The sequence below is a fragment of the Onychostruthus taczanowskii genome, unplaced genomic scaffold (genome assembly GCF_017590055.1).
Source record: "Onychostruthus taczanowskii isolate IOZ18803 unplaced genomic scaffold, ASM1759005v1 scaffold11, whole genome shotgun sequence".
NCBI classification, from domain to species: domain Eukaryota; kingdom Metazoa; phylum Chordata; class Aves; order Passeriformes; family Passeridae; genus Onychostruthus; species Onychostruthus taczanowskii.
In genome coordinates, this window is record NW_024497629.1 from 9,627,577 (window position 1) to 9,640,105 (window position 12,529).

Here is a 12,529-nt window from a genome sequence, read left to right on the forward strand (position 1 = left end):
TCAATTCAGTGTTCAGCAACATTAAGAACATGATGTTTTCCCAAGTTTTGCATGTAACAGGAAATTAGTACTTCCATGCAGGAGCTTATTATTTATTCTGAATAAATAGGATTGCAACATTGTATGGTCCCTCCTTACTATATTTTGAATTTGCAGAATAGTCAGGACAAATACAAAATGAAATAAAAGTATTAGTTGTATTTCTAAGTATTTCTCAGTTTTTACAATCCTTTGAATTGTGTTTTCTAGGGAGGATGGACTGCCCTGATGTGGGCATCATACAAAGGCCGTACTGAAGTGGCTAAACTGCTGCTTGAGAAAGGAGCAAATCCAAACATCACAGGCATGGTAAGTTTTAGTCTTAAACATCTCCTCCTCCCAAATGTTTGAAGTCCTGAATTGTACACTCATCTTATTATCTTGAGCAAATATTTTGCATTTTTTTCCAGTAGGACATTTTTTACTGCACTTTATAAAGAGGTTACCTTAATAATCTGTGTGATTGCCACTGGCTTTTTTAATAATTTTGAATTTTTTTAAATTGAAGCAAATGAGTATATAGCTCATACTGATATTCAAATTATCAGGAGAGGAAATCATAGAAAAGATAAGTAGTGTCTCTAATGTTACTTGTATAACAACTGTCATTTTTCTGCATCTTTAGAAGTTAATGGAGTAACTAATGTGTGCAATGTAGAAGCCATAATTTGCTTTAATTGTTTCATAATAGTTTAGATTATATGAACATATATCATTCATGTTGGAGAATTAAAAAACCCTAAGATTTTGAGATTTAGTTAACTTGTGAGCGTTTTCTACAGAAGTGTAGGCACTGAACAATGTGTTTATACTGTCAGATCTCTGCTGTTTGAGGCAATGAACAATGAAGGAAGAACCTCAGTGGCCAGAACAACCTTTGTGATGGTTGATTTTCTGAGGTTTATATATGCAGTGTCTGTGTGCATGGCACAACTCCTCTACAGTCCTGATTACTTAGGGGTATTACACAGCTGTCTGTTGCTTCCTTTCTGCCTTACAACTGTTCCTATTAAGACAAGAATATGAATTTACAAACCTTGCTTAAAGAGTTATAAACCAAAACTGGTTCAAAACAGTGGACATCTTCCTGGATATCATCTAGGTAATGTAATAGATAACAATTATTGGTAATGTAATTGGATTTATTTTTGTATATTCATTCTTCTGTGGGTTTAACTTCTCTTGAGACTTGTTTTGTTGATATAAAATAATTAAAATGCGTAAGACTATTTATTTGTTTTTTAATTCTAAGCAATACAGTGTTTATCCAATCATTTGGGCAGCAGGACGTGGCCACTCAGATATAGTCCATCTCTTACTGCAGCATGGAGCTAAAGTGAACTGCTCTGACAAAGTAAGTTATAGCTATATAACATTTAACTTCTGTAATGTTTGATGAATTCTTTGTGAAAGGAAATTGAGTTCTTGATTAGAAATGAGTTCTTGATTAGAAAAACACTTGCTGTTATATTTTAATCATGAGATTAGAGTAAGCATGCTAGACTAAGTTGTTATGCTTGAAGAAGGTTTTTCCGTAGTATGCTCAAGATGGTTGTGAACCTGTTTCTATTTTCAGAGCTATTGGAAACCTTGCTATCCTAGGTTGTATAGAAAAATAATTCTTCCAGCTGTCTACAAAAGAAAAATGGAAGTGGCTTTTCAAATGCTTGTGTTAATTCGCAAGACCAAATTACATTTTTGTGAAAACTAAAGCAATGAAATATAGGATAAATACTAGATTGTATGGGATACTAAATACAGACAGAAATATGATAAAATGTTGCGAATGTTTTTCTAGTATGGAACCACCCCACTAGTTTGGGCAGCAAGGAAAGGGCATTTGGAGTGTGTGAAATACCTGCTGCAGATGGGAGCTGATGTTGACCAAGAAGGAGCTGTAAGTAACTGCATTTTCCAGTGATAAGTACATCTGTGTGTCCTGTTTGGGTTTTTTAATAAAACAAATACCAAGAAATACATGAGACAAGATGAATTGTTGGTGTTGGAGTGTTTTGCTTTTCAGCTATTTGCTGACTGCATGTGAGAGTTACTGAAATTTCTTTGTGCCTTTTAAGAAACTATGATGTAACTAGGGAGTTTTATTGACAGTGGACACACCGGTATGTTAAGTGTTAATTTTAATGGCCATAAATTAAATTAGGTAATTGTTATCTAAAGGTTAAAGCTATCAAAATGCATTCAGTATACATGCCTGATACATCAAATATCTTGTTCCTCATTTGAAAAATAAATCAAACACAAATCATCTTTTGAAAATAATAATGGTGACTGCAACTTTTCAGAAATTGAATTTTTTTCAGAAGTTTCAGGTGCATATTGGTTTTAAATAAAACAGATTACATTTAAATTGCTTGTCAAAACAAAAACAAAGTCCATTTAAAGTTAAGTGGAAGATTAGGAAAACTTTTGCTATTCATATGATTATTTGTGAAGTTCTTCAAAAGTCCTCTTTTTGAACAGTATTGGTAGACCTGGGTGCTTTGATAATATTATGTCCTCATGTGTGGCATTCAGGAGATAGAATAAACTGATCTGAACTTTATGCATTTGAAGTTTTCTTTACTATTGCTCTTAGTTTACTTCTTTGTTTTTAAAAAGCCTGTTTTTTTGGTGCACTTCAAAACACAAAACTGAAGAAGCATTTGGGTGATGTCTGAACTTTACTTTTTGCATTTGAAGTTTCTTTACTATTGCTCTCAGTTTATCTCTTTGTTTTTAAAAAGCCTGGTTTTTTGGTGCACTTCAAAACACAAAACTGAAGAAGCATTTGGGTGATTAAGAGAGTGATGTCAATGAGTGTTCTTATTTGAATTGCTGATATAATGATGATTGCTGTACAATATCCACTGTACAATAAAATCTTCTGGTTTTATTTAAAGAATTCTATGACTGCACTTATTGTAGCAGTGAAGGGTGGCTATACTGACTCAGTAAAAGAAATACTGAAAAGGAACCCAAATGTAAACCTAACAGATAAAGATGGAAATACGGCTTTGATGATTGCATCAAAGGAGGGACATACTGAAATTGTGCAGGATCTTCTTGATGCTGGAACTTATGTGAACATTCCTGACAGAGTGAGTCAATTTTCATCATAATTGTCATTTTACATATATATATATAGTTAATGTTTAAATACCAGTGTATGCAGATTTGTAAATACGTGATTTCTCTGGCTTTCTAATTTTTCTGCCCTCTAGGGGTTTTTTTGTGTATTGCTCTTTTACAAGTATGTTAAGTGCTAAATGTTGCTATGTGAAGGTAAAGGATAAACTACTGAAACGACTCTTTTTCTTTGAGATGCTTGAATTGAGAACAGAGGGCATCTGACATGTCTGTAACATAAGACTAATACTGAACTAATCTGTAGGATTGGGGTGGGGTAGTGCTGCTAAAACTGTAAACCTTGGATTCTGTTAAAAAGAATGTGTTCAGCATGTACCTTTATCTTTTACAATGAAACTTTTTACTAGAAAACTTGCATATATGAGAGGGAGACTTCAGCTTTGGGTTAAGAGATGTAAATGTAATGCTGTGTACCTGAGCATAAGTGCATTATTCACTTATGTGAGTAATGTGACATGAGATTATGAGAGGTGTGACATGAGCAGTGCCCACAGTGTGAATCTGCTTGCTGGCAGCTCAGGATTTTATTTGGTTACTTACACAGGTGCTTTGGACTGTCTGCAGTGCCCTTTTGACAGGGAGGTGTTTCTGAAGTGTCAGAGACAGGTCAAGCACTGTGGCCTTGAGGCTGTAGTTGATCAGATATGTGAACTTAGATGTCTCTATCAGGGTCAGTGGCTTAGTTCAGAGGGGTAATATGTTTTTGACGCTGCATAAGTTGGATTGCTTGGGGTTGCAGAGAATAGAGGAAAGCTTTCTAATATTTGCCTCATAAATTTAAAATTATTTTGGATGCATTTCCCTGTATTTCAAGTGTCAGTGCATTTCTTAGATGGCAGTGTACTGAGCTATAGTCATGTCACAAAAAATTTTACCTCAGGGCGCATATCAAAGCAAACTTAAAATATTTAAGAAAATACATTGCAGTGCCTCTTAGCACCTCTTTTGCCACAATGTTCTACAACGGTCTTCATTTCTGTGCTTTCAGGAGGAGAAATTACAGCTTTCAGCACAGCTGACTGCATTCCAAAAATACACCTAACAATGAGTGCTCGTAGTTCCAGATGCTAGAGTAGGTTTTGATAAAGAAAATTTCTTGGTTTGCAGCCAAGTATGTAATGACTGATTAATGGGGCATTTCCTACTGCTGAGTTCTCTTGAGTTCCACACCTGTGATTTTGCTATGCTTTTATTTATTTTTTCTGTTTCATCCTAAAAGGAGTACGAGGCAGTTTCAGGAGTATAAAGTAATTTCTGAAATTCTTACATGTCCTTAAGTGTGTTAAAATCAGAAGCCTTAAGCACAACTGTAACTTTGTTTTATGTACAACTCCATTTGCCACAACAATTTTTTTTTATTTTGATCTGAGATGAAATCAGCCTTTTGTTTTTTTCTTTATAATAGCATAGTGTATGTGAACAAGATAGCAGTCAAATCTGCAGAAAAATAGAGGCATAAACTTATTTAAAATTTTTGAGGAGCTTTTGTCAGCTGTGAAACATCTCAAAGAGACAGACAATAATCTTGTTTGATTGTAAGTAGGTTATTGCTATGAGTGTTTGGTCTCCCTATTTAGCTTTTTTCATATCTATTATTAATTTATGATGGGTTTTTTAAGATAGTGGTTTAAGCTAGATCTATTTATGGAGTGTTTGCTTTCCTGAACAATTAAAAAAAAAAAAAAGTCAAGAATTTTTTCTATTATATCCTTTTTTTCAGAAATAGTTATATTTTCTGTATCTTTCTTTTTTAAAATGAGTGGATATTTCTTAATGTAAATAGGCATAGTGCATATTTACAAGCTATAATTCATTCTCTATTGCACTTGTTGTTGGTAAATAATGTTAATTCATGTTAAATATTCTTTCACAATTTTCTTTTTAGAGTGGAGATACAGTGTTGATTGGGGCTGTTAGAGGTGGTCACGTTGAAATTGTGAGGGCTCTGCTCCATAAATATGCTGATATAGATATCAGAGGTCAGGTAAGTTCAACAGTGTAAATGTTAGAGTACTTCTTCAATAGGATGATGAATCTTTATACCAAATAATTATACTGTGTTCCTGAAAACAGGGCTTTAAAGTTTGCTCTGTTTACTCTGTAGGAAATTCAAATTCCATCAAACAGTAAAATACACATGTTGCTGTGCAAGTTTTAAGACATAAAATACATGTAATTGTAATGGCTTGTTAAGCACAGTTTTTTCATTTAATTGTATAATGGTTGAAAAGCAAAAGATGTAAACTGAACTTCATCTGCACTACTGAACAGATTTAGAATAATGACATACTTTAAAAGACACTTAATATAATGATTTTAATAATATTTAAAATAGAATATTAATGAAATGTGTTGCACCAGAGATTATATCTATTGTCAGAGCAATTCTGTCACTGTGCTTGGTTGGCTCTTATCTTGACCAATTTTCTGTGTTGCTTTCTGTTAAACACTGTTAGTGATTTCCATGTTTTCTACCTACCCCTTCTTTCTTTTTTGTCCTTTGATTAAGGTATTAGTTTTACTCTTCTACTGGAAGCTCTCTCATTCAGCATGGTACTTGTTACATTCAACTTGCTTTCTATGCTTGAAGCTGTTCAAATCACTCTGCTTTGTTGGCACCTGGGTTCTGCCAAGTTGGTACAGAAAACTAACTAGTCACTGAGAGCTGCAAAGATTCAGTGCCTGCTGCTGCTGCAGAGTGTCTCTGAGAAGCCAACAAGTTTTTATTCTCAAGAAAAAGTAGCATTTGAATCCGTTCCTCTAACCTGACATTGGCAACCCGTGTGTCTCAGCTTCTGGCTGTGACATGGGTTTGAAATCTGAAGCTTTTCAACATCTTGCTGTGACTGAAGCAATACAGAAACAGCAGGAGGATGCAACGTCTTTGGTAGCAGGGAAGCTTGTGACTTCTGGCAGTGTGAGGCTGCTTGAGTGGCAATTTGCAGTGGTTATCTAGAGAATACTCTGCAGCCCTACAGGAGGCACAGCAGGAGTCAGTACCATCAGAGCAACATTTTGGCTCTGCACTTCAGATCATAGTTTAGGACCAGTATCAAAATTAGAGATGAGTGCTACTTCCCTGCTGGGAGCAACTTCCTTGCTGTTTGGCAGTGCAGAACCTACCTGCTGGCCTGTTCTGGGGAGATGTGTTGACTGCTCAGATTTGTGATGTTTCAGAAATATTGCTGAGTCTTGACCAGCCTTCCAGCAGCAGTGTTCCTTGCCGATCATTCATGCATACGGTCACTAGCTGGCAGATAAAACATGACTGAAGGGCCATTGAGAGTGGGTGCTGGGGTGGGTGAGGGCTCAGGTAGGGTTTTCCTCAGCCCTTCTGGGAGGGGGAAGGACCCAGCTGGGAGCACTTGGCTGTGTAGCTGATGTACAGCTCAGGCTGATGTCTGAAGCTCACTGAAGGACAGAGAAGATGAATCTCAAGTGATTGGAGAGGAAACAAATCTTACTGACTGGGCTTGTTAAACTGTTGAGAAAGGTTTTAAACTCAGTTTGCTGTGAAGCCCATGAGTGGAAGAGAAAGAGCTGCAAATGAAAGCAGGAATGGTAGAAGGCTGCAAGGGACACTTTGACATTGCTGCTTAGAAGCGGGTGTGTGTTCAGAGGCTATTCTTAAATGTCTCTACACAAATATGCATCAAACAGAAAGAGTCATGATGCAGTCACTAGACTAGAGAAAGATTGTGAAAGTCTTCCCGTATTTGAAGACTTTCTGGGCAGCACGTATCCACACATCACGGGGAGGAAAAACAGATGACAGAAGCAGATTTGCGGCTATGAACCTTCTCCCAGGTTTACTGATAAAATGTCTGGCTGATCAGCGTTCTGGTACTTTGTGTTGACTTTCTTGTCCATCTGCTTTTATAGCTTCCCAGCTTCCAGGACCTCTGAAAAAAAGTTGGTTTATTTCATTAGGTAATTTGTATATTTGAGTTAGAATTGAATACTTTCATGTAGTTTCAGAAACTTTTTCAAGATAAGTTAAGTCTGCTTGGATTGTTAAAGCTCCTAACATATTTCACAAAGGTTTTCAAAATGGATTTATATTCCATAGCCAAATTTGCATCCTACCCTCTAAGTTCTTCTGTTGTGCCAATTTTATTTGTTGACCTTTCCCTTTGCCTTCAGCTGTGCTAAAAATTGCTGTATTATTGCAATTTTCAATATATAATAGTTGTACTTTAAATACTGTTCAAATGAAAGTACTGTTAGTGTTTAATACTCTTTTTTTTTTAGGATAATAAGACTGCTTTATATTGGGCAGTTGAGAAAGGAAATGCTACAATGGTGAGAGATATCTTGCAATGCAACCCTGATACTGAGACGTGTACCAAGGTAACAATTAGAATTTTCATTGAATTGCTTTTTTTAATACCAGTTCTTTTCTCAGCTCTTGTGTGATGTGAAGATCATACCACATTCAGTTTTTGTGAAGTGTTGGTACCTTGAACACTGTTAATTTTTTTTTTTTTGTGAAGTAAGGCTTCTCAGCAATAGTAATATTCCCTGTGTTGATAAAATATGATTTGCTGTTAAATAGCAAACAGAGATAGCAGGGAGCCTGTGGATTCTGTACCTCAGCATCATTGATGTGACCAGCAATAAAGAGTAAAGAGCAAGTGCTACTGGAAACTGAGGAAAAAGTTTTCTGATATTACTAGGCATGAGTTCAGGCATGTGCACTAGTAAGGAAAAAAAATAAGAGAAGTAGTTGACACAGCATTGAAATATTTCCAAATATCTTGTATTATATCTGAATTTTGTCTTTCTTTATTTGACATTGTTATTGACAGAAATGTATTTTGTTCTTTGATTCTAATCAGTCTAGAACTGGATCTGGGATACTTTTTCACAGACATAGGTGCTAAAGTGTTGTTGCTTGCACAGTAGCACATTTAATTTTAATTATCTTAAATTTTTTTGGTTTAATTTGTTACCCAATCACTATTTCTTTTTCTTGGTTTTTGGGTATATGGAGATCTTTATATTCATCCCACTTTTCCATTTTAGGATGGAGAAACACCGCTTATAAAGGCAACCAAGATGAGAAATATTGAAATAGTAGAGCTTCTTCTGGATAAAGGAGCTAAGGTCTCTGCTGTAGACAAGGTAAAGAATATTTGATCTTTACTTTAGTATATTTAATAATTTTAGTTTTGCAGCAGGGTTTTGGAGAGAGCTGTACAGAAAGAGAGCTTCCCATATGGTTAATAATTAAATAGACAATGAGACTTAAATGCTTAGTCTCCCGTATGTTTAATAATTAAATAGATAGGAACACTTAAATGTAAATTTGTTTCCACCATTAGTGTATTGCTGGGTTTTGGTTTGTTTTGTATTAGGGTGCTCTTATTTACTTGAAAAAAAAAATCCAGGAGAGAAGTAAAACTTTCACAGATGAAACAGCTAATTCTTAGTACACTTGAAGAAGAGCATAGAAAATGGTTGTCATTTGTCACTAATGTTAGTTTTTGATTAATAGACATGAAACTAAAGGATGCCAAGGACAAATACAGCTGGTTATTGCTGTCTTCTTATGCATTACCTACTTTGACTGCAAACCTCTTAAATACAGGAACATTTATTTGGTGCTTTTTTAATCTCTTACTTAGGGCAAATAAGTGATTATATTGATTTGATGCAATAAGAAAGCTTTTACTGGGGAGTTTTTTGGGGAAGTCTGAGCAGACATTGAAACAATTCTAACGAGCACTATCCCTTGTTCCAAACAAGTCTCTGACTTGTATATGCCTGTAGACATTTGTTTCTACACAGAGACTACAGTTTTCATTAACTTTAAGATATTAATAAGCATTTAAGAAAGAAGGCAGTGTCTGAGGTTTAGCATTCTAAGAACTACTTTTTCACATGTCTTCTCTGAAACATTTGTAATGCTTTTTCAAGGGCAGAAATGCTTACTGTAAGGCACTGATGCTTTTGAAAGTGCCCTAAGATTTATTTCAAGGAAATAATGCTTCTGAAACAGTGTTGAACATATAGTCTGTCTATTGTCTTAGGAATTCATGTTAGATATTACTAGCTTTTCACTTAATTGCAGAAAGGAGATACTCCACTTCACATTGCCATTCGTGGAAGAAGCCGTAAACTTGCTGAATTACTCTTAAGAAATCCAAAAGATGGTCGATTGCTTTATAGACCCAACAAGACAGGAGAAACCCCTTACAATATTGACTGTAGCCACCAGAAGAGTATTTTAACACAGATATTTGGTGCCAGTAAGTATAAGTATTCTTTTTTTTAATCACTCATATGTTGACAATCCAGTTTTTTCAATTATGTATTGAAAGGCAACTACAGATCTTTTAATGTTGTAATGTTGCATCTAACAGGAAGGCTTAAAAATAATCAGTTGGGAAAAAAAAAAACCCCTTCACTCTAAAAGCCTGGCAGAGGTAGAATAACCTTTTATTTTGACTTTAGGTGTTAGATACTACATGACTTCTGTTCATCGCTTTGTTTTTATTTGGATCTTGCTTGTGTGGGAATTACTTTTTGACTTCCTGTGGTTTGGGGTCTTGAGTCTTGCAGTAGGCTTTAATAGTTGTGATAATTATGTATCATTTATGTGGATGATTTAAAATTCATTTTGAACAGGAACAGCTGTGCAAAGAGCAACAACTGTTATAGGGCAGGAGTATATATACAAATATGGGTGAATGTGGCATGACTTTATGTATGAAAATTGTCATTCTGAAGAGCTTTCTTAGAGCAAAGTTGTGTATTTGTGTTGCAGGACACTTGTCTCCCACTGAATCTGACGGTGACATGCTGGGCTATGATCTGTACAGCAGCGCTTTGGCTGATATTCTGAGTGAACCAACCATGCAGCCACCCATCTGTGTAGGCTTGTATGCACAGTGGGGAAGTGGAAAGTCTTTCCTGCTTAAGAAACTGGAAGGTAAAAGCTCGATTTAGTCTTTTCAGTGCTTACAATCTATCTATGAAAAGCATCACATTGGAGTTACTAGTTTTTGTGAGGGTTGTTGGTCCATGTAATGTTGTATTGGTCTCTGTTTCTGTGATGAAAGGATTTAAATTTTACTGTGGTCAGTTCATCCATAGATTGCTTTGTTAATTTATACAATGTCAGGACAGCCTTTAAGTGCTTCTGTCTATTTTTCTGTGAGTTTCCTGCAGCAGTGAATCTACCCTTTAGGTACTGCAGAAAGTCTGTCTGACGGCCAAAATACACCTTGCTGGGCCTGTTTGTGTGTCAGATCAGGTTCAGACCTATTGTGCTGCAGTATTTATTTATTGTCCATCCTATGTGTCTTTTTCTTTTTAATGCTTAAGAGCAATTATCAGGCTATTAATATTTTATTCTCTGTAGTGTATATTCTTTACATCTACTTTTCTTCCCATTTCCTTTCCTTTCCAAAATAATTTCTTATTTTGAGTTTTTTGAACTTTTTGAAATGACAGAGGAAGGCAAATGCAGTATATTAAATGAATCAATGTTATTCCTGGTGGAAATAGGCATCTTATTTAGTTTTAGCATTTTCTTATAAAGGGTGTTTTTCTGAGATGTTTCAGTATAATTCAAAATAGTTCTACCAATCTTGGTGTTTCTTACTTTCTGTGATTTCTCTATTAGCCAAAATGGTATCCCTGCATTCATTTTTTTCACCTCCTGTTCCATGTCATAAACAAAAAGCGTATATATTTTGACTGTGATATTTGTTGCTGATGAGCTGTTACATTTCTAAAGCACTTTCTCAGTGTTTTCTTTTTGTTCCTCATTCCTGTTTTTATTTTGGATTGTATATCTATTATTTCTTATTTCATCGAACCAAAATAAGTTCCTTCAGGAATTCCTGGTTTTGTAAATAAGAATCGACAAACAAAAATAATACTACAGCCTTCACATTGTACTCTCACATCTGACTATTTGAGGAACACAGTCCATGTTTCAGTGATTGAAATTTTGGAGGTCGGATGGGGTTTTTTACAAATATGATGGATTTATTTTTCTCAGTCATAAAATATGTTTTACACTTTTACAGGAGGATTGCATGACTTTTAATATGCTTTCAGAAGTAGAAAATCTGCAGCAAGGAATCTGAGTATTGTGTATTTAAGTATTTTCATTCTTGCATGGATGAAAACTTATATTTTTGTACTGATGTTTGAAGAAGAATTCAAGCATAATTGTCTTTTTTGGTTCAATAATTGGGATAAGTTATAGAGTCTCTGCTGGAAAAGTTCTTTTCAAAAATGATCTTTTCTTTAGGGAATTCATATGTTAACTGGTCTTTGTGGTTTTGTTTTAGATGAAATGAAGACTTTTGCAGGACAGCAGATTGAACCTCTGTTTCAGTTCTCCTGGCTTGTTGTATTCCTCACGCTCTTGCTGTGTGGAGGTTTGGGTTTACTGCTTGCTTTCACTGTGGACGCAAAGCTTGGAATAGCAGTGTCACTCAGCTTATTAGCTGTTCTCTACATTTTCTTTAGTAAGTCTTATATGGAATTCATGAAGGTTTTTATCTACTTTTGGGATTAAGTACTGCTTTGTAGATATGCATTTGCCATTCAGAAAAAATACTAAATGGTTTTGTAGATAATAAGACTCCTTTGGATCTTTTGCCTTGTGTGTAATTTTTGAGAGGGCATTCTTGAGAACAAAGAAGGATTTTGTTTATTAATTTCATTGTGTTACTCTTACCATTCTCATTTTTAGCCTAACTGCTAAAATTCGTAACATTTTTACAGAACTCCATACTTTATCTGTTCAAACTTTATGATTCTTTCAGCTGTCAATGTTGACTAAAATAAAACCTTAACATTTTTTTAATATTTTAGCTGTAATTTACTTTGGTGGCCGGAGAGAAGGGGAGAGATGGAACTGGGCCTGGGTGTTAAGTACAAGGTTGGCAAGACATGTTGGATATTTAGAGTTGCTTCTCAAACTCATGTTTGTGAATCCACCAGAACTACCAGAGCAAACCACTAAAGCTTTACCTGTCAGGTTAGTTATTTCATTTATTTACTTTAGAATAAATCAGTCAGGCTCGCTCTGATACTTCTCAAACTGTGCATATTAATGTGCACGTTTAGCTTCATATGAAAAGTTATTGAGATTCCTGTTAGAAAAACAGTAGCTCTAACTTTTCAGTGTAAAGAAGATTTTCTTGAGAACACTATATTTGCCAAAGTTGGTGAAAGTGCTTTTTAGAATTAGGGGGTTTGGCTGTTGCACTAATGAAAATTCATACCAGATAAAATAATAATTTATGTATGTTATGTATTTTCTATGTTTAATGCTTGTTCCACTGATTACTTCTGTTAAGGTTTGAGGTTTTTTTTCCTC

The 12,529-nt window shown here is 35.1% G+C and overlaps 1 protein-coding gene across 2 annotated transcripts in view; it reads left to right on the plus strand.

Annotated features, from left to right (window-relative positions):
- Positions 1 to 12,529, plus strand: part of KIDINS220 (kinase D interacting substrate 220) — a 72,993-nt gene that overhangs the window by 14,237 nt on the left and 46,227 nt on the right. For both annotated transcript variants that reach the window (XM_041419921.1, XM_041419930.1), the window contains exons 5-15: positions 250 to 348; positions 1,292 to 1,393; positions 1,838 to 1,936; positions 2,940 to 3,137; positions 5,072 to 5,170; positions 7,438 to 7,536; positions 8,212 to 8,310; positions 9,260 to 9,437; positions 9,956 to 10,120; positions 11,493 to 11,672; positions 12,022 to 12,187. In XM_041419921.1, coding sequence (XP_041275855.1) covers positions 250 to 348; positions 1,292 to 1,393; positions 1,838 to 1,936; positions 2,940 to 3,137; positions 5,072 to 5,170; positions 7,438 to 7,536; positions 8,212 to 8,310; positions 9,260 to 9,437; positions 9,956 to 10,120; positions 11,493 to 11,672; positions 12,022 to 12,187 — 1,484 coding nt within the window. The remainder of the gene's footprint in view (positions 1 to 249; positions 349 to 1,291; positions 1,394 to 1,837; positions 1,937 to 2,939; positions 3,138 to 5,071; positions 5,171 to 7,437; positions 7,537 to 8,211; positions 8,311 to 9,259; positions 9,438 to 9,955; positions 10,121 to 11,492; positions 11,673 to 12,021; positions 12,188 to 12,529) is intronic.